The sequence below is a fragment of the Ascaphus truei genome, chromosome 3, assembly GCF_040206685.1.
Source record: "Ascaphus truei isolate aAscTru1 chromosome 3, aAscTru1.hap1, whole genome shotgun sequence".
NCBI classification, from domain to species: Eukaryota; Metazoa; Chordata; class Amphibia; order Anura; family Ascaphidae; genus Ascaphus; species Ascaphus truei.
Window position 1 is genome coordinate 435,198,771 of NC_134485.1, and position 26,239 is coordinate 435,225,009.

The window sequence follows — 26,239 nt, forward strand, 5'->3', positions numbered from 1 at the left end:
GAGTGTAGGAGCTGTGTATCTCCTGTCCCATTCCTACATTTATGGGGTTCAGAGCGTGTAGGACCCGTGTATCTCCTGTCCCATTCCTACATGTATGGGGTTCAGAGCGTGTAGAAGCCGTGTATCTCCTGTCCCATTCCTACATGTATTGGTTTCAGAGCGGGTAACAGCCGTGTATCTCCTGTCCCATTCCTACATGTATGTGTTTCAGAGCGTGTAGGAGCCATGTATCTCCTGTCCCATTCCTACATGTATGGGATTCAGAGCGTGTACGAGCCGTGTATCTCCTGTCCCATTCCTACATGTGTGGGATTCAGAGCATGTATGAGCCGTGTATTTCCAGTCTCATTCCTACAAGTATGGGGTTCAGAGCGTGTAGGAGCCGTGTATCTCCTGTCCCATTCCTACATGTATGGGGTTCAGAGCGTGTAGGAGCCATGTATCTCCTGTCCCATTCCTGCATGTATGTGTTTTAGAGCGTGTAGGAGCCGTGTATCTCCTGTCCCATTCCTACATGTATGGGTTTCAGAGCGGTTAACAGCCGTGTATCTACTGTCCCATTCCTATATGTATGGGTTTCAGAGCGTGTACGAGCTGTGTATCTCCTGTCCAATTCCTACATGTATGGGGTTCAGAGCGTGTAGGAGCCGTGTCCCATTCCTACATGTATGGGGTTCAGAGCGTGTGGGAGCCGTGTATCTCCTGTCCCATTCCTACATGTATGAGGTTCAGATCGTGTAGGAGCCGTGTATCTCCTGTCCCATTCCTACATGTATGGGTTTCAGAGCGTGTAGAACCCGTGTATCTCCTGTCCCATTCCTACATGTATGGGGTTCAGAGCATGTATGAGCCGTTTATCTCCTGTCCCATTCCTACAGTACATGTATGGGGTTCAGAGCGGTGTATCTCCTGTCCCATTCCTACATGTATTGGATTCAGAGCATGTAGGAGCCGTGTATCTCCTGTCCCATTCCTACATGTATGTGTTTTAGAGCGTGTAGGAGCCGTGTATCTCCTGTCCCATTGCTACATGTATGGGGTTCAGAGCGTCTAGGAGCCGTGTATCTCCTGTTCCATTCCTACATGTATGTGTTTTAGAGCGTGTAGGAGCCGTGTATCTCCTGTCCCATTGCTACATGTATGGGGTTCAGAGTGTGTAGGAGCCGTGTATCTTCTGTCCCATTCCTACATGTATGGGGTTCAGAGCGTGTAGGACCCGTGTTATCTCCTGTCCCATTCCTGCATGTATGGGGTTCTGAGCGTGTAGGAGCCGTGTATCTCCTGTCCCATTCCTACATGTATGGGGTTCAGAGTATGTAGGAGCCATGTATCTCCTGTCCCATTCCTACATGTATGGGGTTCAGAGCGTGTAGGAGCCGTGTATCTCCTGTCCCATTCCTACATGTATGGGGTTCAGAGCGGGTAGAACCCGTGTATCTCCTGTCCCATTCCTACATGTATGGGGTTCAGAGCATGTATGAGCCGTTTATCTCCTGTCCCATTCCTACAGTACATGTATGGGGTTCAGAGCGGTGTATCTCCTGTCCCATTCCTACATGTATTGGATTCAGAGCATGTAGGAGCCGTGTATCTCCTGTCCCATTCCTACATGTATGTGTTTTAGAGCGTGTAGGAGCCGTGTATCTCCTGTCCCATTCCTACATGTATGGGGTTCAGAGCGTGTAGGACCCGTGTTATCTCCTGTCCCATTCCTGCATGTATGGGGTTCTGAGCGTGTAGGAGCCGTGTATCTCCTGTCCCATTCCTACATGTATGGGGTTCAGAGTATGTAGGAGCCATGTATCTCCTGTCCCATTCCTACATGTATGGGGTTCAGAGCGTGTAGGAGCCGTGTATCTCCTGTCCCATTCCTACATGTATGGGGTTCAGAGCGGGTAGGATCCGTGTTATCTCCGGTACAGTAAATTTGCTGGAGACCGGGATTCTCTCCGGGACACTCTCCGGGACCCTCTCCGGGACCCTCTCCGGGGCCCTCTCCGGGGCCCTCTCCGGGACCCTCTCCGGGACCCTCTCCGGGGCCCTCTCCGGGGCCCTCTCCGGGACACTCTCCGGGACCCTCTCCGGGACCCTCTCCGGGACCCTCTCCGGGACCCTCTCCGGGGCACTCTCCGGGACCCTCTCCGGGACCCTCTCCGGGACCCTCTCCGGGGCCCTCTCCGGGACCCTCTCCGGGACACTCTCCGGGACCCTCTCCGGGGCCCTCTCCGGGACCCTCTCCGGGACCCTCTCCGGGACCCTCTCCGGGACCCTCTCCGGGACACTCTCCGGGACACTCTCCGGGACACTCTCTTATCCCGGTCACTGCATTGGAAGTTTAACATTTTGCTGATTTTATTGGAGCTCAGTTTTATGAGAGTAATTAAACAGCACAAAGGCCCCGGCCCAGCTTGTGTTGTAAGAGGGTAATTAGTACTTATTACAGGGTCTGGCAGCGTGTGCGAGTTCCAGGTTTTCTGCCTAGTGACCTTAAACTGGTCAGTTTATCTCCCTGTGACTTGCCAAACAATTAGATTGTAAGCTCCATGGGGCAGAGACAAATTGATCCTGTAACATTGTACGCACGCTGCCGGTGCTGCACATGCAGCGCAGGATTCTGTGCCGCGTTATGAGGGGATATGCGGTTTTATTCTGCGTTATCACTGCCATTAAACCTTTATGGAAACTCTGTGATATTCTGGGATATAATATAATAATACAGTATATTATACACCGTAATGTGTTATCAGCGGAGAAATAAAGTCTGCTACATCTCTAAATAAGAGAAGATATTCTGATAAATAGGAATTATATTCTCTAACTGTAGAGAGATTGTATAGAGATACTCAGTAACAGTATGCACTGCGGTATGTTTATTTTCAAGAACATGTATGTCTGCTTTAACCCCTTCACTGCCAGGTGGGCTCTGTATGTCATTATATTGTTCTGCAATGCTTTCCTGGCCGCTCTGACTGTGAAGGATTAATAATTATTGTGATTTTTATGTTCACACAACTCCTGAAGTGTATAATAAAGACTCTGTATGGGTGATGAGGGAGAAGGCGCAGGCAGAGTATCTGGGGGATGTTTTGGGGGGTGCTGGAGCATGTTAGAGGTTCTCAGAACTCCTCGTATTCTCTCAGAGCTCCTTTTTCTGCAAGAGAAGAGACAGAATATACAGCAAGTGAGTTACAGAACCTCCCAGGGTGTGAGCTACAGAACCTCCCAGGGTGTGAGCTACAGAACCTCCCAGGGTGTGAGTTACAGAACCTCCCAGGGTGTGAGCTACAGAACCTCCCAGCGTGTGAGCTATAGAACCTCCCAGCGTGTGAGCTACAGAACCTCCCAGGGTGTGAGTTACAGAACCTCCCAGGGTGTGTGTTACAGAACCTCCCAGGGTGTGAGTTACAGAACCTTCCAGGGTGTGAGTTACAGAACATCCCAGGGTGTGAGTTACAGAACCTTCAAGGGTGTGAGTTACAGAACCTTCCAGGGTGTGAGTTACAGAACCTCCCAGGGTGTGTGTTACAGAACCTCCCAGGGTGTGAGCTACAGAACCTCCCAGCGTGTGAGCTACAGAACCTCCCAGGGTGTGAGCTACAGAACCTCCCAGCGTGTGAGCTATAGAACCTCCCAGCGTGTGAGCTACAGAACCTCCCAGCGTGTGAGCTACAGAACCACCCAGCGACTGAGCTCAAGAACCACCCAGCGACTGAGCTCCAGAACCACCCAGCGTGTGAGCTCTAGAACCTCCCAGGGTGTGAGCTACAGAACCTCCCAGGGTGTGAGCTACAGAACCTCCCAGCGTGTGAGCTACAGAACCTCCCAGCGACTGAGCTACAGAACCTCCCAGCGTGTGAGCTACAGAACCTCCCAGCGTGTGAGCTACAGAACCTCCCAGCGTGTGACCTACAGAACCTCCCAGCGTGTGACCTACAGAACCTCCCAGCGTGTGAGCTACAGAACCTCCCAGGGTGTGAGCTACAGAACCTCCCAGGGTGTGAGCTACAGAACCTCCCAGCGTGTGAGCTACAGAACCTCCCAGGGTGAGAGCTACAGAACCTCCCAGTGTGTGAGCTACAGAACCTCCCAGGGTGTAAGCTACAGAACCTCCCAGCGTGTGAGCTACTGGTCCTCCCAGGGTGTGAGCTACAGAACTTCCCAGGGTGTGAGCTACAGAAACTCCGAGGGTGTGAGCTACAGAACCTCCCAGCATGAGCTACAGAACCTTCCAGCGTGTGAGCTACAGAACCTCCCAGAGTGTGAGCTACAGAACCTCCCAGCGTGTGAGCTTCAGAACCTCCCATGGTGTGAGCTACAGAACCTCCCAGCGTGTGAGCTACAGAACCTCCCAGCGACTGAGCTTCAGAACCTCCCAGCGTGTGAGCTACAGAACCTCCCAGCGTGTGAGCTACAGAACCTCCCACCGACTGAGCTCCAGAACCTCCCAGCGTGTGAGCCACAGAACCTCCCAGTCTGCTACATCTCTAAATAAGAGAAGATAATCTGATAAATAGGAATTATATTCTCTAACTGTAGAGAGATTGTATAGAGATACTCAGTAACAGTATGCACTGCGGTATGTTTATTTTCAAGAACATGTATGTCTGCTTTAACCCCTTCACTGCCAGGTGGGCTCTGCATGTCATTATATTGCTCTGCAATACTTTCCTGGCCGCTCTGACTGAAGGATTAATAATTATTGTGATTTTTATGTTCACACAACTCCTGAAGTGTATAATAAAGACTCTGTATGGGTGATGAGGGAGAAGGCGCAGGCTGTGTATCTGGGGGATGTTTTGGGGGGTGCTGGAGCATGTTAGAGGTACTCAGAACTCCCCGTATTCTCTCAGGGCTCCTTTTTCTGCAAGAGAAGAGACAGAATATACAGCAAGTGAGTTACAGAACCTCCCAGCGTGTGAGCTACAGAACCTCCCAGCGTGTGAGCTACAGAACCTCCCAGCGTGTGAGCTACAGAACCTCCCCAGTGTGTGAGTTACAGAACCTCCCAGGGTGTGAGCTACAGAACCTCCCAGCGTGTGAGCTACAGAACCTCCCAGCGTGTGAGCTACAGAACCTCCCAGCGTGTGAGCTACAGAACCTCCCAGGGTGTGAGCTACAGTACCTCCCAGGGTGTGAGCTACAGAACCTCCCAGGGTGTGAGCTACAGAACCTCCCAGCGACTGAGCTACAGAACCTCCCAGGGTGTGAGCTACAGAACCTCCCAGCGTGTGAGCCATAGAACCTCCCAGGGTGTGAGCTACAGAACCTCCCAGGGTGTGAGCTACAGAACCTCCCAGGGTGTGAGCTACAGAACCTCACAGCGTGTGAGCTACAGAACCTCCCAGGGTGTGAGCTACAGAACCTCCCAGCATGTGAGCTACAGAACCTCCCAGCGTGTGAGCTACAGAACCTCCCAGCGTGTGAGCTGCAGAACCTCCCAGCGTGTGAGCTACAGAACCTCCCAGTGACTGAGCTCCAGAACCTCCCAGTGTGTGAGCTACAGAACCTCCCAGTGTGTGAGCTACAGAACCTCCCATGGTGTGAGCTACAGAACCTCCCAGCGTGTGAGCTACAGAACCTCCCAGCGACTGAGCTCCAGAACCTCCCAGTGTGTGAGTTACAGAACCTCCCAGCGTGTGAGCTACAGAACCTCCCAGCGTGTCAGCTACAGAACCTCCCAGGGTGTGAGCTACAGAATCTCCCAGGGTGTGAGCTACAGAACTTCCCAGTGTGCGAGCTACCGAACCTCCCAGGGTGTTAGCTATAGAATCTCCCAGGGTGTGAGCTACAGAACTTCCCAGCGTGTGAGCTACAGAACCTCCCATGGTGTGAGCTACAGAACCTCCCAGGGTGTAAGCCACAGATCCTCCCAGCGTGTCAGCCACAGAACCTCTCAGCGACTGAGCTCCAGAACCTCCCAGCGACTGAGCTCCAGAACCTCCCAGCGTATGAGCGACAGAACCTCCCAGCGTGTGAGCTACAGAACCTCCCAGGGTGTGAGCTACAGAACCTCCCAGGGTGTGAGCTACAGAACCTCCCAGGGTGTGAGCTACAGAACCTCCCAGCGTGTGAGCTACAGAACCTCCCACCGACTGAGCTACAGAACCTCCCAGGGTGTGAGCTACAGAACCTCCCAGGGTGTGAGCTACAGAACCTCCCAGCGTGTGAGCTACAGAACATCACACCGACTGAGCTCCAGAACCTCCCAGGGTGTGAGCTACAGAACCTCCCAGGGTGTGAGCTACAGAACCTCTCAGGGTGTGAGCTACAGAACCTCCCAGGGTGTGAGCTGCAGAACCTCCCAGGGTGTGAGCTGCAGAACCTCCCAGGGTGTGAGCTACAGAACCTCCCAGGGTGTGAGCTACAGAACCTCCCAGCGTGTGAGCTACAGAACCTCCCAGCGTGTGAGCTACAGAACTTCACAGCGTGTGAGCTACAAAACCTCCCAGCGTGTGAGCTATAGAACCTCCCAGCGTGTGAGCTACAGAACCTCCCAGCGTGTGAGCTACAGAACCACCCAGCGACTGAGCTCAAGAACCACCCAGCGACTGAGCTCCAGAACCACCCAGCGTGTGAGCTCTAGAACCTCCCAGGGTGTGAGCTACAGAACCTCCCAGGGTGTGAGCTACAGAACCTCCCAGCGTGTGAGCTACAGAACCTCCCAGCGACTGAGCTACAGAACCTCCCAGCGTGTGAGCTACAGAACCTCCCAGCGTGTGAGCTACAGAACCTCCCCAGTGTGTGAGTTACAGAACCTCCCAGGGTGTGAGCTACAGAACCTCCCAGCGTGTGAGCTACAGAACCTCCCAGCGTGTGAGCTACAGAACCTCCCAGCGTGTGAGCTACAGAACCTCCCAGGGTGTGAGCTACAGTACCTCCCAGGGTGTGAGCTACAGAACCTCCCAGGGTGTGAGCTACAGAACCTCCCAGCGACTGAGCTACAGAACCTCCCAGGGTGTGAGCTACAGAACCTCCCAGCGTGTGAGCCATAGAACCTCCCAGGGTGTGAGCTACAGAACCTCCCAGGGTGTGAGCTACAGAACCTCCCAGGGTGTGAGCTACAGAACCTCCCAGCGTGTGAGCTACAGAACCTCCCAGCGACTGAGCTCCAGAACCTCCCAGCGTGTGAGCTACAGAACCTCCCAGCGTGTGAGCTACAGAACCTCCCAGCGTGTGAGCTACAGAACCTCCCAGCGTGTGAGCTACAGAACCTCCCAGCGTGTGAGCTACAGAACCTCCCAGCGTGTGAGCTACAGAATCTCCCAGGGTGTGAGCTACAGAACATCACACCGACTGAGCTCCAGAACCTCCCAGGGTGTGAGCTACAGAACCTCCCAGGGTGTGAGCTACAGAACCTCTCAGGGTGTGAGCTACAGAACCTCCCAGGGTGTGAGCTACAGAACCTCCCAGGGTGTGAGCTGCAGAACCTCCCAGGGTGTGAGCTACAGAACCTCCCAGGGTGTGAGCTACAGAACCTCCCAGCGTGTGAGCTACAGAACCTCCCAGCGTGTGAGCTACAGAACCTCCCAGCGTGTGAGCTACAAAACCTCCCAGCGTGTGAGCTATAGAACCTCCCAGCGTGTGAGCTACAGAACCTCCCAGCGTGTGAGCTACAGAACCACCCAGCGACTGAGCTCAAGAACCACCCAGCGACTGAGCTCCAGAACCACCCAGCGTGTGAGCTCCAGAACCTCCCAGGGTGTGAGCTACAGAACCTCCCAGGGTGTGAGCTACAGAACCTCCCAGCGTGTGAGCTACAGAACCTCCCAGCGACTGAGCTACAGAACCTCCCAGCGTGTGAGCTACAGTACCTCCCAGCGTGTGAGCTACAGAACCTCCCAGCGTGTGACCTACAGAACCTCCCAGCGTGTGACCTACAGAACCTCCCAGCGTGTGAGCTACAGAACCTCCCAGGGTGTGAGCTACAGAACCTCCCAGGGTGTGAGCTACAGAACCTCCCAGCGTGTGAGCTACAGAACCTCCCAGGGTGTTAGCTATAGAATCTCCCAGGGTGTGAGCTACAGAACCTCCCAGCGTGTGAGCTACAGAACCTCCCAGGGTGTGAGCTACAGAACCTCCCACCGACTGAGCTCCAGAACCTCCCAGGGTGTGAGCTCCAGAACCTCCCAGGGTGTGAGCTACAGAACCTCTCAGGGTGTGAGCTACAGAACCTCCCAGGGTGTGAGCTACAGAACCTCCCAGGGTGTGAGCTACAGAACCTCCCAGGGTGTGAGCTACAGAACCTCCCAGGGTGTGAGCTACAGAATCTCCCAGCGTGTGAGCTACAGAATCTCCCAGCGTGTGAGCTACAGAACCTCCCAGCGTGTGAGCTACAGAACCTCCCAGCGTGTGAGCTACAGAACCTCCCAGCGTGTGAGCTACAGAACCACCCAGCGACTGAGCTCAAGAACCACCCAGCGACTGAGCTCCAGAACCACCCAGCGTGTGAGCTCCAGAACCTCCCAGGGTGTGAGCTACAGAACCTCCCAGGGTGTGAGCTACAGAACCTCCCAGCGTGTGAGCTACAGAACCTCCCAGCATGTGAGCTACAGAACCTCCCAGCGTGTGACCTACAGAACCTCCCAGCGTGTGACCTACAGAACCTCCCAGCGTGTGAGCTACAGAACCTCCCAGGGTGTGAGCTACAGAACCTCCCAGGGTGTGAGCTACAGAACCTCCCAGCGTGTGAGCTACAGAACCTCCCAGGGTGTGAGCTACAGAACCTCTCAGGGTGTGAGCTACAGAACCTCCCAGGGTGTGAGCTACAGAACCTCCCAGGGTGTGAGCTGCAGAACCTCCCAGGGTGTGAGCTACAGAACCTCCCAGGGTGTGAGCTACAGAAACTCCCAGCGTGTGAGCTACAGAATCTCCCAGCGTGTGAGCTACAGAACCTCCCAGTGTGTGAGCTACAGAACCTCCCAGCGTGTGAGCTACAGAACCTCCCAGCGTGTGAGCTACAGAACCTCCCAGCGTGTGAGCTACAGAACCTCCCAGCGTGTGAGCTACAGAACCACCCAGCGACTGAGCTCAAGAACCACCCAGCGACTGAGCTCCAGAACCACCCAGCGTGTGAGCTCCAGAACCTCCCAGGGTGTGAGCTACAGAACCTCCCAGGGTGTGAGCTACAGAACCTCCCAGCGTGTGAGCTACAGAACCTCCCAGCGACTGAGCTACAGAACCTCCCAGCGTGTGAGCTACAGAACCTCCCAGCGTGTGAGCTACAGAACCTCCTAGCGTGTGACCTACAGAACCTCCCAGCGTATGACCTACAGAACCTCCCAGCGTGTGACCTACAGAACCTCCCAGGGTGTGAGCTACAGAACCTCCCAGGGTGTGAGCTACAGAACCTCCCAGCGTGTGAGCCATAGAACCTCCCAGGGTGTGAGCTACAGAACCTCCCATGGTGTGAGCTACAGAACCTCCCAGCGTGTGAGCTACAGAACCTCCCAGCGACTGAGCTCCAGAACCTCCCATGGTGTGAGCTACAGAACCTCCCAGCGTGTGAGCTCCAGAACCTCCCAGCGACTGAGCTCCAGAACCTCCCAGCGTGTGAGCTACAGAACCTCCCAGCGTGTGAGCTACAGAACCTCCCAGCGTGTGAGCTACAGAACCTCCCAGGGTGTGAGCTACAGAACCTCCCACCGACTGAGCTCCAGAACCTCCCAGGGTGTGAGCTCCAGAACCTCCCAGGGTGTGAGCTACAGAACCTCTCAGGGTGTTAGCTACAGAACCTCCCAGGGTGTGAGCTACAGAACCTCCCAGGGTGTGAGCTCCAGAACCTCCCAGGGTGTGAGCTACAGAACCTCTCAGGGTGTTAGCTACAGAACCTCCCAGGGTGTGAGCTACAGAACCTCCCAGGGTGTGAGCTGCAGAACCTCCCTGGGTGTGAGCTACAGAACCTCCCAGGGTGTGAGCTACAGAACCTCCCAGCGTGTGAGCTACAGAACCTCCCAGCGTGTGAGCTACAGAACCTCCCAGCGTGTGAGCTACAGCACCTCCCAGCGTGTGAGCTACAGAACCACCCAGCGACTGAGCTACAGAACCACCTAGCGACTGAGCTCCAGAACCACCCAGCGTGTGAGCTCCAGAACCTCCCAGGGTGTGAGCTACAGAACCTCCCAGGGTGTGAGCTACAGAACCTCCCAGCGTGTGAGCTACAGAACCTCCCACCGACTGAGCTACAGAACCTCCCAGCGTGTGAGCTACAGAACCTCCCAGCGTGTGAGCTACAGAACCTCCCAGCGTGTGAGCTACAGAACCTCCCAGGGTGTGAGCTACAGAACCTCCCAGCGTGTGAGCTACAGAACCTCCCAGGGTGAGAGCTACAGAACCTCCCAGCGTGTGAGCTACAGAACCTCCCAGGGTGTAAGCTACAGAACCTCCCAGCGTGTGAGCTACAGAACCTCCCAGGGTGTGAGCTACAGAACTTCCCAGGGTGTGAGCTACAGAAACTCCGAGGGTGTGAGCTACAGAACCTCCCAGCATGAGCTACAGAACCTTCCAGTGTGTGAGCTACAGAACCTCCCAGAGTGTGAGCTACAGAACCTCCCAGCGTGTGAGCTACAGAACCTCCCAGCGTGTGAGCTACAGAACCTCCCATGGTGTGAGCTACAGAACCTCCCAGCGTGTGAGCTACAGAACCTCCCAGCGACTGAGCTCCAGAACCTCCCAGCGTGTGAGCTACAGAACCTCCCAGCGTGTGAGCTACTGCTGCGGCAGAGTTTATGCGAGATTTCCCGGCTTGCGGTACCGACCACACTTCAATAAAGTGTGTCGGTACTGTACAGAACCTCCCAGCGTGTGAGCTACAGAACCTCCCAGCGTGTGAGCTACAGAACCTCCCAGCGTGTGAGCTACAGAACCTCCCAGCATGTGAGCTACAGAACCTCCCAGGGTGTGAGCTACAGAACATCACACCGACTGAGCTCCAGAACCTCCCAGGGTGTGAGCTACAGAACCTCCCAGCGTGTGAGCTACAGAACCTCCCAGCGTGTGAGCTACAGAACCTCCCATGGTGTGAGCTACAGAACCTCCCAGCGTGTGAGCTACAGAACCTCCCAGCGACTGAGCTCCAGAACCTCCCAGCGTGTGAGCTACAGAACCTCCCAGCGTGTGAGCTACTGCTGCGGCAGAGTTTATTCGAGCATTTGCCCGTTCTCTGCCGCAGCAGTAGCCTGGCGCGCGCCCGAGAGTGACGGGCGCGCGCCGAAGCAGCGGAAGAGCGCCCTCCGATCGGGGCGCTCTCCCTACCGCTGCCGGGTCCGCCGGGTCCCCCGGAACCCCCTGCCGCTGTCCCGCGATCGCGGGACACCAGGGCTCCCTCGGGGAGCCCCTGGACACGCGTGCAGGGGGCACACGCTCCCGATGACGCGTGACCGCGCGTCTATGACGCGCGGCACGCCGAGGGGCGGCCACTAGCATGCCGGGAGATTTCCCGGCTTGCGGTACCGACCACACTTCAATAAAGTGTGTCGGTACTGTACAGAACCTCACAGCGTGTGAGCTACAGAACCTCCCAGTGTGTGAGCTACAGAACCTCCCAGCGTGTGAGCTACAGAACCTCCCAGCATGTGAGCTACAGAACCTCCCAGGGTGTGAGCTACAGAACATCACACCGACTGAGCTCCAGAACCTCCCAGGGTGTGAGCTACAGAACCTCCCAGGGTGTGAGCTACAGAACCTCTCAGGGTGTGAGCTACAGAACCTCCCAGGGTGTGAGCTACAGAACCTCTCAGGGTGTGAGCTACAGAACCTCCCAGGGTGTGAGCTTCAGAACCTCCCAGGGTGTGAGCTGCAGAACCTCCCAGGGTATGAGCTACAGAACCTCCCAGGGTGTGAGCTACAGAACCTCCCAGCGTGTGAGCTACAGAACCTCCCAGCGTGTGAGCTACAGAACCTCCCAGCGTGTGAGCTACAAAACCTCCCAGCGTGTGAGCTATAGAACCTCCCAGCGTGTGAGCTACAGAACCTCCCAGCGTGTGAGCTACAGAACCACCCAGCGACTGAGCTCAAGAACCACCCAGCGACTGAGCTCCAGAACCACCCAGCGTGTGAGCTCCAGAACCTCCCAGGGTGTGAGCTACAGAACCTCCCAGGGTGTGAGCTACAGAACCTCCCAGCGTGTGAGCTACAGAACCTCCCAGCGACTGAGCTACAGAACCTCCCAGCGTGTGAGCTACAGAACCTCCCAGCGTGTGAGCTACAGAACCTCCCAGCGTGTGAGCTACAGAACCTCCCAGCGTCTGACCTACAGAACCTCCCAGCGTGTGAGCTACAGAACCTCCCAGGGTGTGAGCTACAGAACCTCCCAGGGTGTGAGCTACAGAACCTCCCAGCGTGTGAGCTACAGAACCTCCCAGGGTGTTAGCTATAGAATCTCCCAGGGTGTGAGCTACAGAACCTCCCAGCGTGTGAGCTACAGAACCTCCCAGGGTGTGAGCTACAGAACCTCTCACCGACTGAGCTCCAGAACCTCCCAGGGTGTGAGCTCCAGAACCTCCCAGGGTGTGAGCTACAGAACCTCTCAGGGTGTGAGCTACAGAACCTCCCAGGGTGTGAGCTACAGAACCTCCCAGGGTGTGAGCTACAGAACCTCCCAGCGTGTGAGCTACAGAATCTCCCAGCGTGTGAGCTACAGAACCTCCCAGCGTGTGAGCTACAGAACCTCCCAGCGTGTGAGCTACAGAACCTCCCAGCGTGTGAGCTATAGAACCTCCCAGCGTGTGAGCTACAGAACCTCCCAGCGTGTGAGCTACAGAACCACCCAGCGACTGAGCTCAAGAACCACCCAGCGACTTAGCTCCAGAACCACCCAGCGTGTGAGCTCCAGAACCTCCCAGGGTGTGAGCTCCAGAACCTCCCAGGGTGTGAGCTACAGAACCTCCCAGCGTGTGAGCTACAGAACCTCCCAGCGACTGAGCTACAGAACCTCCCAGCGTGTGAGCTACAGAACCTCCCAGCGTGTGAGCTACAGAACCTCCCAGCGTGTGACCTACAGAACCTCCCAGCGTGTGACCTACAGAACCTCCCAGCGTGTGAGCTACAGAACCTCCCAGGGTGTGAGCTACAGAACCTCCCAGGGTGTGAGCCATAGAACCTCCCAGCGTGTGAGCCATAGAACCTCCCAGGGTGTGAGCTACAGAACCTCCCAGGGTGTGAGCTACAGAACCTCCCAGCGTGTGAGCTACAGAACCTCCCAGCGTGTGAGCTACAGAACCTCCCAGGGTGTGAGCTACAGAACCTCCCAGCGTGTGAGCTACAGAACCTCCCAGGGTGTGAGCTACAGAACCTCCCAGCATGTGAGCTACAGAACCTCCCAGCGTGTGAGCTACAGAACCTCCCAGCGTGTGATCTGCAGAACCTCCCAGCGTGTGAGCTACAGAACCTCCCAGCGTGTGAGCTACAGAACCTCCCAGCGTGTGAGCTACAGAACCTCCCAGCGTGTGAGCTATAGAACCTCCCAGCGTGTGAGCTACAGAACCTCCCAGCGTGTGAGCTACAGAACCTCCCAGCGTGTGAGCTACAGAACCTCCCAGCGTGTGAGCTATAGAACCTCCCAGCGTGTGAGCTACAGAACCTCCCAGCGTGTGAGCTACAGAACCTCCCAGCGTGTGAGCTACATAACCTCCCAGCGTGTGAGCTACAGAACCTCCCAGCGTATGAGCTACAGAACCTCCCAGGGTGTGAGCTACAGAACCTCCCACCGACTGAGCTCCAGAACCTCCCAGGGTGTGAGCTCCAGAACCTCCCAGGGTGTGAGCTACAGAACCTCTCAGGGTGTGAGCTAGAGAACCTCCCAGGGTGTGAGCTACAGAACCTCCCAGGGTGTGAGCTGCAGAACCTCCCAGGGTGTGAGCTACAGAACCTCCCAGGGTGTGAGCTACAGAACCTCCCAGCGTGTGAGCTACAGAACCTCCCAGCGTGTGAGCTACAGAACCTCCCAGCGTGTGAGCTACAGACCCACCCAGCGACTGAGCTCCAGAACCACCCAGCGACTGAGCTCCAGAACCACCCAGCGTGTGAGCTCCAGAACCTCCCAGGGTGTGAGCTACAGAACCTCCCAGGGTGTGAGCTACAGAACCTCCCAGCGTGTGAGCTACAGATCCTCCCAGCGACTGAGCTACAGAACCTCCCAGCGTGTGAGCTACAGAACCTCCCAGCGTGTGAGCTACAGAACCTCCCAGCGTGTGACCTACAGAACCTCCCAGCGTGTGACCTATAGAACCTCCCAGCGTGTGAGCTACAGAACCTCCCAGGATGTGAGCTACAGAACCTCACAGGGTGTGAGCTACAGAACCTCCGAGGGTGTGAGCTACAGAACCTCCCAGCGACTGAGCTCCAGAACCTCCCATGGTGTGAGCTACAGAACCTCCCAGCGTGTGAGCTACAAAACCTCCCAGGGTGTGAGCTACAGAACCTCCCAGGGTGTGAGCTCCAGAACCACCCAGCGACTGAGCTACAGAACCACCCAGCGTGTGAGCTCCAGAACCTCCCAGGGTGTGAGCTACAGAACCTCCCAGCGTGTGAGCTACAGAACCTCCCAGCGTGTGAGCTACAGAACCTCCCAGCGTGTGACCTACAGAACCTCCCAGCGTGTGACCTACAGAACCTCCCAGCGTGTGAGCTACAGAACCACCCAGGGTGTGAGCTACAGAACCTCCCAGGGTGTGAGCTACAGAACCTCCGAGGGTGTGAGCTACAGAACCTCCCAGCGACTGAGCTCCAGAACCTCCCATGGTGTGAGCTACAGAACCTCCCAGCGTGTGAGCTACAGAACCTCCTAGGGTGTGAGCTACAGAACCTCCCATGGTGTGAGCTACAGAACCTCCCAGCGTGTGAGCTACAGAACCTCCCAGCGACTGAGCTACAGAACCTCCCAGCGTGTGAGCTACAGAACCTCCCAGCGTGTGAGCTACAGAACCTCCCAGGGTGTGAGCTACAGCACCTCCCAGAGTGTGAGCTACAGAACCTCCCAGCGTGTGAGCTACAGAACCTCCCAGGGTGTGAGCAACAGAACCTCCCAGCATGAGCTCCAGAACCTTCCAGCGTGTGAGCTCCAGAACCTCCCAGTGACTGAGCTCCAAAACCTCCCAGAGTGTGAGCAACAGAACCTCCCAGCATGAGCTACAGAACCTTCCAGCGTGTGAGCTACAGAACCTCCCAGCGTGTGAGCTACAGAACCTCCCAGCGTGTGAGCTACAGAACCTCCCAGGGTGAGAGCTACAGAACCTCCCAGCGTGTGAGCTACAGAACCTCCCAGGGTGTAAGCTACAGAACCTCCCAGCGTGTGAGCTACAGAACCTCCCAGGGTGTGAGCTACAGAACCTCCCAGCGTGTGAGCTACAGAACCTCCCAGCGTGTGAGCTACAGAACCTCCCAGCGTGTGAGCTACAGACCCACCCAGCGACTGAGCTCCAGAACCACCCAGCGACTGAGCTCCAGAACCACCCAGCGTGTGAGCTCCAGAACCTCCCAGGGTGTGAGCTACAGAACCTCCCAGGGTGTGAGCTACAGAACCTCCCAGCGTGTGAGCTACAGATCCTCCCAGCGACTGAGCTACAGAACCTCCCAGCGTGTGAGCTACAGAACCTCCCAGCGTGTGAGCTACAGAACCTCCCAGCGTGTGACCTACAGAACCTCCCAGCGTGTGACCTATAGAACCTCCAAAGCGTGTGAGCTACAGAACCTCCCAGGGTGTGAGCTACAGAACCTCCCAGGGTGTGAGCTACAGAACCTCCGAGGGTGTGAGCTACAGAACCTCCCAGCGACTGAGCTCCAGAACCTCCCATGGTGTGAGCTACAGAACCTCCCAGGGTGTGAGCTACAGAACCTCCCAGGGTGTGAGCTCCAGAACCACCCAGTGACTGAGCTACAGAACCACCCAGCGTGTGAGCTCCAGAACCTCCCAGGGTGTGAGCTACAGAACCTCCCAGCGTGTGAGCTACAGAACCTCCCAGCGTGTGAGCTACAGAACCTCCCAGCGTGTGACCTACAGAACCTCCCAGCGTGTGACCTACAGAACCTCCCAGCGTGTGAGCTACAGAACCTCCCAGGGTGTGAGCTACAGAACCTCCCAGGGTGTGAGCTACAGAACCTCCGAGGGTGTGAGCTACAGAACCTCCCAGCGACTGAGCTCCAGAACCTCCCATGGTGTGAGCTACAGAACCTCCCAGCGTGTGAGCTACAGAACCTCCCAGGGTGTGAGCTACAGAACCTCCCAGCGTGTGAGCTACAGAACCTCCCAGCGACTGAGCTACAGAACCTCCCAGCGTGTGAGCTACAGAACCTCCCAGCGTGTGAGCTACAGAACCTCCCAGGGTGTGAGCTACAGCACCTCCCAGAGTGTGAGCTACAGAACCTCCCAGCGTGTGAGCTACAGAACCTCCCAGGGTGTGAGCAACAGAACCTCCCAGCATGAGCTCCAGAACCTTCCAGCGTGTGAGCTCCAGAACCTCCCAGTGACTGAGCTCCAAAACCTCCCAGAGTGTGAGCAACAGAACCTCCCAGCATGAGCTACAGAACCTTCCAGCGTGTGAGCTACAGAACCTCCCAGCGTGTGAGCTACAGAACCTCCCAGCGTGTGAGCTACAGAACCTCCCAACGTGTGAGCTACAGAACCTCCCAGCGTGTGAGCTACAGACCCACCCAGCGACTGAGCTCCAGAACCACCCAGCGACTGAGCTCCAGAACCAACCAGCGTGTGAGCTCCAGAACCTCCCAGGGTGTGAGCTACAGAACCTCCCAGGGTGTGAGCTACAGAACCTCCCAGCGTGTGAGCTACAGAACCTCCCAGCGACTGAGCTACAGAACCTCCCAGCGTGTGAGCTACAGAACCTCCCAGCGTGTGAGCTACAGAACCTCCCAGCGTGTGACCTACAGAACCTCCCAGCGTGTGACCTACAGAACCTCCCAGCGTGTGAGCTACAGAACCTCCCAGGGTGTGAGCTACAGAACCTCCCAGGGTGTGAGCTACAGAACCTCCGAGGGTGTGAGCTACAGAACCTCCCAGCGACTGAGCTCCAGAACCTCCCATGGTGTGAGCTACAGAACATCCCAGCGTGTGAGCTACAAAACCTCCCAGGGTGTGAGCTACAGAACCTCCCAGGGTGTGAGCTCCAGAACCACCCAGCGACTGAGCTACAGAACCACCCAGCGTGTGAGCTCCAGAACCTCCCAGGGTGTGAGCTACAGAACCTCCCAGCGTGTGAGCTACAGAACCTCCCAGCGTGTGAGCTACAGAACCTCCCAGCGTGTGAGCTACAGAACCTCCCAGCGTGTGACCTACAGAACCTCCCAGCGTGTGAGCTACAGAACCTCCCAGCGTGTGAGCTACAGAACCTCCCAGGGTGTGAGCTACAGAACCTCCCAGGGTGTGAGCTACAGAACCTCCGAGGGTGTGAGCTACAGAACCTCCCAGCGACTGAGCTCCAGAACCTCCCATGGTGTGAGCTACAGAACCTCCCATCGTGTGAGCTACAGAACCTCCCAGGGTGTGAGCTACAGAACCTCCCAGCGTGTGAGCTACAGAACCTCCCAGCGACTGAGCTACAGAACCTCCCAGCGTGTGAGCTACAGAACCTCCCAGCGTGTGAGCTACAGAACCTCCCAGGGTGTGAGCTACAGCACCTCCCAGGGTGTGAGCTACAGAACCTCCCAGCGTGTGAGCTACAGAACCTCCAAGGGTGTGAGCAACAGAACCTCCCAGCATGAGCTACAGAACCTTCCAGCGTGTGAGCTACAGAACCTCCCAGTGACTGAGCTCCAGAACCTCCCAGTGTGTGAGCTACAGAACCTCCCAGCATGAGCTACAGAACCTTCCAGCGTGTGAGCTACAGAACCTCCCAGAGTGTGAGCTACAGAACCTCCCAGCGTGTGAGCTAAAGAACCTCCCATGGTGTGAGCTACAGAACCTCCCAGCGTGTGAGCTACAGAACCTCCCAGCGACTGATCTCCAGAACCTCCCAGCGTGTGAGCTACAGAACCTCCCAGCGTGTGAGCTACAGAACCTCCCAGCGTGTGAGCTACAAAACCTCCCAGCGTGTGAGCTATAGAACCTCCCAGCGTGTGAGCTACAGAACCTCCCAGCGTGTGAGCTACAGAACCACCCAGCGACTGAGCTCAAGAACCACCCAGCGACTGAGCTCCAGAACCACCCAGCGTGTGAGCTCCAGAACCTCCCAGGGTGTGAGCTCCAGAACCTCCCAGGGTGTGAGCTACAGAACCTCCCAGCGTGTGAGCTACAGAACCTCCCAGCGACTGAGCTACAGAACCTCCCAGCGTGTGAGCTACAGAACCTCCCAGCGTGTGAGCTACAGAACCTCCCAGCGTGTGACCTACAGAACCTCCCAGCGTGTGACCTACAGAACCTCCCAGCGTGTGAGCTACAGAACCTCCCAGTGTGTGAGCTACAGAACCTCCCAGGGTGTGAGCTACAGAACCTCCCAGTGTGTGAGCTACAGAACCTCCCAGAGTGTTAGCTATAGAATCTCCCAGGGTGTGAGCTACAGAACCTCCCAGGGTGTGAGCTACAGAACCTCCCATCGACTGAGCTCCAGAACCTCCCAGGGTGTGAGCTCCAGAACCTCCCAGGGTGTGAGCTACAGAACCTCTCAGGGTGTGAGCTACAGAACCTCCCAGGGTGTGAGCTACAGAACCTCCCAGGGTGTGAGCTGCAGAACCTCCCAGGGTGTGAGCTGCAGAACCTCCCAGGGTGTGAGCTACAGAAACTCCCAGCGTGTGAGCTACAGAACCTCCCAGCGTGTGAGCTATAGAACCTCCCAGCTCGTGAGCTACAGAACCTCCCAGCGTGTGAGCTACAGAACAACCCAGCGACTGAGCTCAAGAACCACCCAGCGACTGAGCTCCAGAACCACCCAGCGTGTGAGCTCCAGAACCTCCCAGGGTGTGAGCTCCAGAACCTCCCAGGGTGTGAGCTCCAGAACCTCCCAGCGTGTGAGCTACAGAACCTCCCAGCGTGTGACCTACAGAACCTCCCAGCGTGTGACCTACAGAACCTCCCAGCGTGTGAGCTACAGAACCTCCCAGCGTGTGAGCTACAGAACCTCCCAGGGTGTGAGCTACATAACCTCCCAGGGTGTGAGCTACAGAACCTCCGAGGGTGTGAGCTACAGAACCTCCCAGCGACTGAGCTCCAGAACCTCCCATGGTGTGAGCTACAGAACCTCCCAGCGTGTGAGCTACAGAACCTCCCAGGGTGTGAGCTACAGAACCTCCCAGCGTGTGAGCTACAGAACCTCCCAGCGACTGAGCTACAGAACCTCCCAGCGTGTGAGCTACAGAACCTCCCAGCGTGTGAGCTACAGAACCTCCCAGGGTGTGAGCTACAGCACCTCCCAGGGTGTGAGCTACAGAACCTCCCAGCGTGTGAGCTACAGAACCTCCAAGGGTGTGAGCAACAGAACCTCCCAGCATGAGCTACAGAACCTTCCAGCATGTGAGCTACAGAACCTCCCAGTGACTGAGCTCCAGAACCTCCCAGAGTGTGAGCTACAGAACCTCCCAGCATGAGCTACAGAACCTTCCAGCGTGTGAGCTACAGAACCTCCCAGAGTGTGAGCTACAGAACCTCCCAGCGTGTGAGCTACAGAACCTCCCATGGTGTGAGCTACAGAACCTCCCAGCGTGTGAGCTACAGAACCTCCCAGCGACTGAGCTCCAGAACCTCCCAGCGTGAGCTACAGAACCTCCCAGAGTGTGAGCTACAGAACCTCCCAGCGTGTGAGCTACAAAACCTCCCAGCGTGTGAGCTACAGAACCTCCCAGCGTGTGAGCTACAGAACCTCCCAGCGTGTGAGCTACAGAACCACCCAGCGACTGAGCTCAAGAACCACCCAGCGACTGAGCTCCAGAACCACCCAGCGTGTGAGCTCCAGAACCACCCAGCGTGTGAGCTCCAGAACCTCCCAGGGTGTGAGCTCCAGAACCTCCCAGCGTGTGAGCTACAGAACCTCCCAGCGACTGAGCTACAGAACCTCCCAGCGTGTGAGCTACAGAACCTCCCAGCGTGTGAGCTACAGAACCTCCCAGCGTGTGACCTACAGAACCTCCCAGCGTGTGACCTACAGAACCTCCCAGCGTGTGAGCTACAGAACCTCCCAGGGTGTGAGCTACAGAACCTCCCAGGGTGTGAGCTACAGAAACTCCCAGTGTGTGAGCTACAGAACCTCCCAGGGTGTTAGCTATAGAATCTCCCAGGGTGTGAGCTACAGAACCTCCCAGCGTGTGAGCTACAGAACCTCCCAGGGTGTGAGCTACAGAACCTCCCACCGACTGAGCTCCAGAACCTCCCAGGGTGTGAGCTCCAGAACCTCCCAGGGTGTGAGCTACAGAACCTCTCAGGGTGTGAGCTACAGAACCTCCCAGGGTGTGAGCTACAGAACCTCCCAGGGTGTGAGCTGCAGAACCTCCCAGGGTGTGAGCTACAGAACCTCCCAGGGTGTGAGCTACAGAAACTCCCAGCGTGTGAGCTACAGAATCTCCCAGCGTGTGAGCTACAGAACCTCCCAGTGTGTGAGCTACAGAACCTCCCAGCGTGTGAGCTACAGAACCTCCCAGCGTGTGAGCTATAGAACCTCCCAGCGTGTGAGCTACAGAACCTCCCAGCGTGTGAGCTACAGAACCACCCAGCGACTGAGCTCAAGAACCACCCAGCGACTGAGCTCCAGAACCACCCAGCGTGTGAGCTCCAGAACCTCCCAGGGTGTGAGCTCCAGAACCTCCCAGGGTGTGAGCTACAGAACCTCCCAGCGTGTGAGCTACAGAACCTCCCAGCGACTGAGCTACAGAACCTCCCAGCGTGTGAGCTACAGAACCTCCCAGCGTGTGACCTACAGAACCTCCCAGCGTGTGACCTACAGAACCTCCCAGCGTGTGACCTACAGAACCTCCCAGCGTGTGACCTACAGAACCTCCCAGGGTGTGAGCTACAGAACCTCCCAGGGTGTGAGCTACAGAACCTCCCAGCGTGTGAGCCATAGAACCTCCCAGGGTGTGAGCTACAGAACCTCCCAGGGTGTGAGCTACAGTACCTCCCAGGGTGTGAGCTACAGAACCTCCCAGCGTGTGAACTACAGAACCTCCCAGGGTGTGAGCTACAGGACCTCCCAGCATGTGAGCTACAGAACCTCCCAGCGTGTGAGCTACAGAACCTCCCAGCGTGTGAGCTGCAGAACCTCCCAGCGTGTGAGCTACAGAACCTTCCAGCGTGTGAGCTACAGAACCTCCCAGAGTTTGAGCTACAGAACCTCCCAGCATGTGAGCTACAGAACCTCCCATGGTGTGAGCTACAGAACCTCCCAGCGTGTGAGCTACAGAACCTCCCAGCGACTGAGCTCCAGAACCTCCCATGGTGTGAGCTACAGAACCTCCCAGCGTGTGAGCTACAGAACCTCCCAGCGACTGAGCTCCAGAACCTCCCAGCGTGTGAGCTACAGAACCTCCCAGCGTGTGAGCTACAGAACCTCCCAGCGTGTGAGCTACAGAACCTCCCAGGGTGTGAGCTACAGAACCTCCCACCGACTGAGCTCCAGAACCTCCCAGGGTGTGAGCTCCAGAACCTCCCAGGGTGTGAGCTACAGAACCTCTCAAGGTGTTAGCTACAGAACCTCACAGGGTGTGAGCTACAGAACCTCCCAGGGTGTGAGCTGCAGAACCTCCCAGGGTGTGAGCTACAGAACCTCCCAGGGTGTGAGCTACAGAACCTCCCAGCGTGTGAGCTACAGAACCTCCCAGCGTGTGAGCTACAGCACCTCCCAGCGTGTGAGCTACAGAACCACCCAGCGACTGAGCTCCAGAACCACCCAGCGACTGAGCTCCAGAACCACCCAGCGTGTGAGCTCCAGAACCTCCCAGGGTGTGAGCTACAGAACCTCCCAGGGTGTGAGCTACAGAACCTCCCACCGACTGAGCTACAGAACCTCCCACCGACTGAGCTACAGAACCTCCCAGCGTGTGAGCTACAGAACCTCCCAGGGTGTGAGCTACAGAACCTCCCAGGGTGTGAGCTGCAGAACCTCCCAGGGTGTGAGCTACAGAACCTCCCAGGGTGTGAGCTACAGAACCTCCCAGCGTGTGAGCTACAGAACCTCCCAGCGTGTGAGCTACAGAACCTCCCAGCGTGTGAGCTACAGACCCACCCAGCGACTGAGCTCCAGAACCACCCAGCGACTGAGCTCCAGAACCACCCAGTGTGTGAGCTCCAGAACCTCCCAGGGTGTGAGCTACAGAACCTCCCAGGGTGTGAGCTACAGAACCTCCCAGCGACTGAGCTCCAGAACCTCCCATGGTGTGAGCTACAGAACCTCCCAGCGTGTGAGCTACAAAACCTCCCAGGGTGTGAGCTACAGAACCTCCCAGGGTGTGAGCTCCAGAACCACCCAGCGACTGAGCTACAGAACCACCCAGCGTGTGAGCTCCAGAACCTCCCAGGGTGTGAGCTACAGAACCTCCCAGCGTGTGAGCTACAGAACCTCCCAGCGTGTGAGCTACAGAACCTCCCAGCGTGTGACCTACAGAACCTCCCAGCGTGTGACCTACAGAACCTCCCAGCGTGTGAGCTACAGAACCTCCCAGGGTGTGAGCTACAGAACCTCCCAGGGTGTGAGCTACAGTACCTCCGAGGGTGTGAGCTACAGAACCTCCCAGCGACTGAGCTCCAGAACCTCCCATGTTGTGAGCTACAGAACCTCCCAGCGTGTGAGCTACAGAACCTCCCAGGGTGTGATCTTCAGAACCTCCCAGCGTGTGAGCTACAGAACCTCCCAGCGACTGAGCTACAGAACCTCCCAGCGTGTGAGCTACAGAACCTCCCAGCGTGTGAGCTACAGAACCTCCCAGGGTGTGAGCTACAGCACCTCCCAGGGTGTGAGCTACAGAACCTCCCAGCGTGTGAGCTACAGAACCTCCCAGGGTGTGAGCAACAGAACCTCCCAGCATGAGCTACAGAACCTTCCAGCGTGTGAGCTACAGAACCTCCCAGTGACTGAGCTCCAGAACCTCCCAGAGTGTGAGCTACAGAACCTCCCAGCATGAGCTACAGAACCTTCCAGCGTGTGAGCTACAGAACCTCCCAGAGTGTGAGCTACAGAACCTCCCAGCGTGTGAGCTACAGAACCTCCCATGGTGTGAGCTACAGAACCTCCCAGCGTGTGAGCTACAGAACCTCCCAGCGACTTAGCTCCAGAACCTCCCAGCGTGTGAGCTACAGAACCTCCCAGCGTGTGAGCTACAGAACCTCCCAGCGTGTGAGCTACAGAACCTCCCAGCGTGTGAGCTACAGAACCTCCCAGCGTGTGAGCTACAGAACCTCCCAGGGTGTGAGCTACAGAACCTCCCACCAAATGAGCTCCAGAACCTCCCAGGGTGTGAACTACAGAACCTCCCAGGGTGTGAGCTACAGAACCTCTCAGGGTGTGAGCTACAGAACCTCCCAGGGTGTGAGCTACAGAACCTCCCAGGGTGTGAGCTGCAGAACCTCCCAGGGTGTGAGCTACAGAACCTTCCAGGGTGTGAGCTACAGAACCTCCCAGCGTGTGAGCTACAGAACCTCCCAGCGTGTGAGCTACAGAACCTCCCAGCGTGTGAGCTACAGAACCTCCCAGCGTGTGAGCTACAGAACCACCCAGCGACTGAGCTCCAGAACCACCCAGCGACTGAGCTCCAGAACCACCCAGCGACTGAGCTCCAGAACCACCCAGCGTGTGAGCTCCAGAACCTCCCAGGGTGTGAGCTACAGAACCTCTCAGGGTGTGAGCTACAGAACCTCCCAGGGTGTGAGCTACAGAACCTCCCAGGGTGTGAGCTGCAGAACCTCCCAGGGTGTGAGCTACAGAACCTCCCAGGGTGTGAGCTACAGAACCTCCCAGGGTGTGAGCTACAGAAACTCCCAGCGTGTGAGCTACAGAATCTCCCAGCGTGTGAGCTACACAACCTCCCAGCGTGTGAGCTACAGAACCTCCCAGCGTGTGAGCTATAGAACCTCCCAGCGTGTGAGCTACAGAACCTCCCAGCGTGTGAGCTACAGAACCACCCAGCGACTGAGCTCAAGGACCACCCAGCGACTGAGCTCCAGAACCACCCAGCGTGTGAGCTCCAGAAACTCCCAGGGTGTGAGCTCCAGAACCTCCCAGGGTGTGAGCTACAGAACCTCCCAGCGTGTGAGCTACAGAACCTCCCAGCGACTGAGCTACAGAACCTCCCAGCGTGTGAGCTACAGAACCTCCCAGCGTGTGAGCTACAGAACCTCCCAGCGTGTGACCTACAGAACCTCCCAGCGTGTGACCTACAGAACCTCCCAGCGTGTGATTTACAGAACCTCCCAGGGTGTGAGCTACAGAACCTCCCAGGGTGTGAGCTACAGAACCTCCCAGCGTGTGAGCCATAGAACCTCCCAGGGTGTGAGCTACAGAACCTCCCAGGGTGTGAGCTACAGTACCTCCCAGGGTGTGAGCTACAGAACCTCCCAGCGTGTGAACTACAGAACCTCCCAGGGTGTGAGCTACAGAACCTCCCAGCATGTGAGCTACAGAACCTCCCAGCGTGTGAGCTACAGAACCTCCCAGCGTGTGAGCTGCAGAACCTCCCAGCGTGTGAGCTACAGAACCTTCCAGCATGTGAGCTACAGAACCTCCCAGAGTGTGAGCTACAGAACCTCCCAGCGTGTGAGCTACAGAACCTCCCATGGTGTGAGCTACAGAACCTCCCAGCGTGTGAGCTACAGAACCTCCCAGCGACTGAGCTCCAGAACCTCCCATGGTGTGAGCTACAGAACCTCCCAGCGTGTGAGCTACAGAACCTCCCAGCGACTGAGCTCCAGAACCTCCCAGCGTGTGAGCTACAGAACCTCCCAGCGTGTGAGCTACAGAGCCTCCCAGGGTGTGAGCTACAGAACCTCCCACCGACTGAGCTCCAGAACCTCCCAGGGTGTAAGCTCCAGAACCTCCCAGGGTGTGAGCTACAGAACCTCTCAGGGTGTTAGCTACAGAACCTCACAGGGTGTGAGCTACAGAACCTCCCAGGGTGTGAGCTGCAGAACCTCCCAGGGTGTGAGCTACAGAACCTCCCAGGGTGTGAGCTACAGAACCTCCCAGCGTGTGAGCTACAGCACCTCCCAGCGTGTGAGCTACAGAACCACCCAGCGACTGAGCTCCAGAACCACCAAGCGACTGAGCTCCAGAACCACCCAGCGTGTGAGCTCCAGATCCTCCCAGGGTGTGAGCTACAGAACCTCCCACCGACTGAGCTACAGAACCTCCCACCGACTGAGCTACAGAACCTCCCAGCGTGTGAGCTACAGAACCTCCCAGGGTGTGAGCTACAGAACCTCCCAGGGTGTGAGCTGCAGAACCTCCCAGGGTGTGAGCTACAGAACCTCCCAGGGTGTGAGCTACAGAACCTCCCAGCGTGTGAGCTACAGAACCTCCCAGCGTGTGAGCTACAGAACCTCCCAGCGTGTGAGCTACAGACCCACCCAGCGACTGAGCTCCAGAACCACCCAGCGACTGAGCTCCAGAACCACCCAGTGTGAGCTCCAGAAACTCCCAGGGTGTGAGCTACAGAACCTCCCAGGGTGTGAGCTACAGAACCTCCCAGCGTGTGAGCTACAGAACCTCCCAGCGACTGAGCTACAGAACCTCCCAGCGTGTGAGCTACAGAACCTCCCAGCGTGTGAGCTACAGAACCTCCCAGCGTGTGACTTACAGAACCTCCCAGCGTGTGAGCTACAGAACCTCCCAGCGTGTGAGCTACAGAACCTCCCAGGGTGTGAGCTACAGAACCTCCCAGGGTGTGAGCTACAGAACCTCCCAGGGTGTGAGCTACAGAACCTCCGAGGGTGTGAGCTACAGAACCTCCCAGCGACTGAGCTCCAGAACCTCCCATGGTGTGAGCTACAGAACCTCCCAGCGTGTGAGCTACAAAACCTCCCAGGGTGTGAGCTACAGAACCTCCCAGGGTGTGAGCTCCAGAACCACCCAGCGACTGAGCTAAAGAACCACCCAGCGTGTGAGCTCCAGAACCTCCCAGGGTGTGAGCTACAGAACCTCCCAGCGTGTGAGCTACAGAACCTCCCAGCGTGTGAGCTACAGAACCTCCCAGCGTGTGACCTACAGAACCTCCCAGCGTGTGACCTACAGAACCTCCCAGCGTGTGAGCTACAGAACCTCCCAGGGTGTGAGCTATAGAACCTCCCAGGGTGTGAGCTACAGTACCTCCGAGGGTGTGA

General features: G+C 56.9%; 1 protein-coding gene across 1 annotated transcript in view; it reads right to left on the reverse strand.

Annotated features, from left to right (window-relative positions):
* Window positions 1-2,892: 2,892 nt before the first annotated feature.
* The window catches only part of LOC142491219 (butyrophilin-like protein 10), a 71,645-nt gene continuing 48,298 nt past the window's right edge, over window positions 2,893-26,239 (reverse strand). Inside the window, exon 5 of the mRNA XM_075593486.1 lies at window positions 2,893-3,151. Within this exon, the coding sequence (XP_075449601.1) occupies window positions 3,117-3,151 (35 nt within the window). The 3' untranslated portion in view covers window positions 2,893-3,116. The remainder of the gene's footprint in view (window positions 3,152-26,239) is intronic.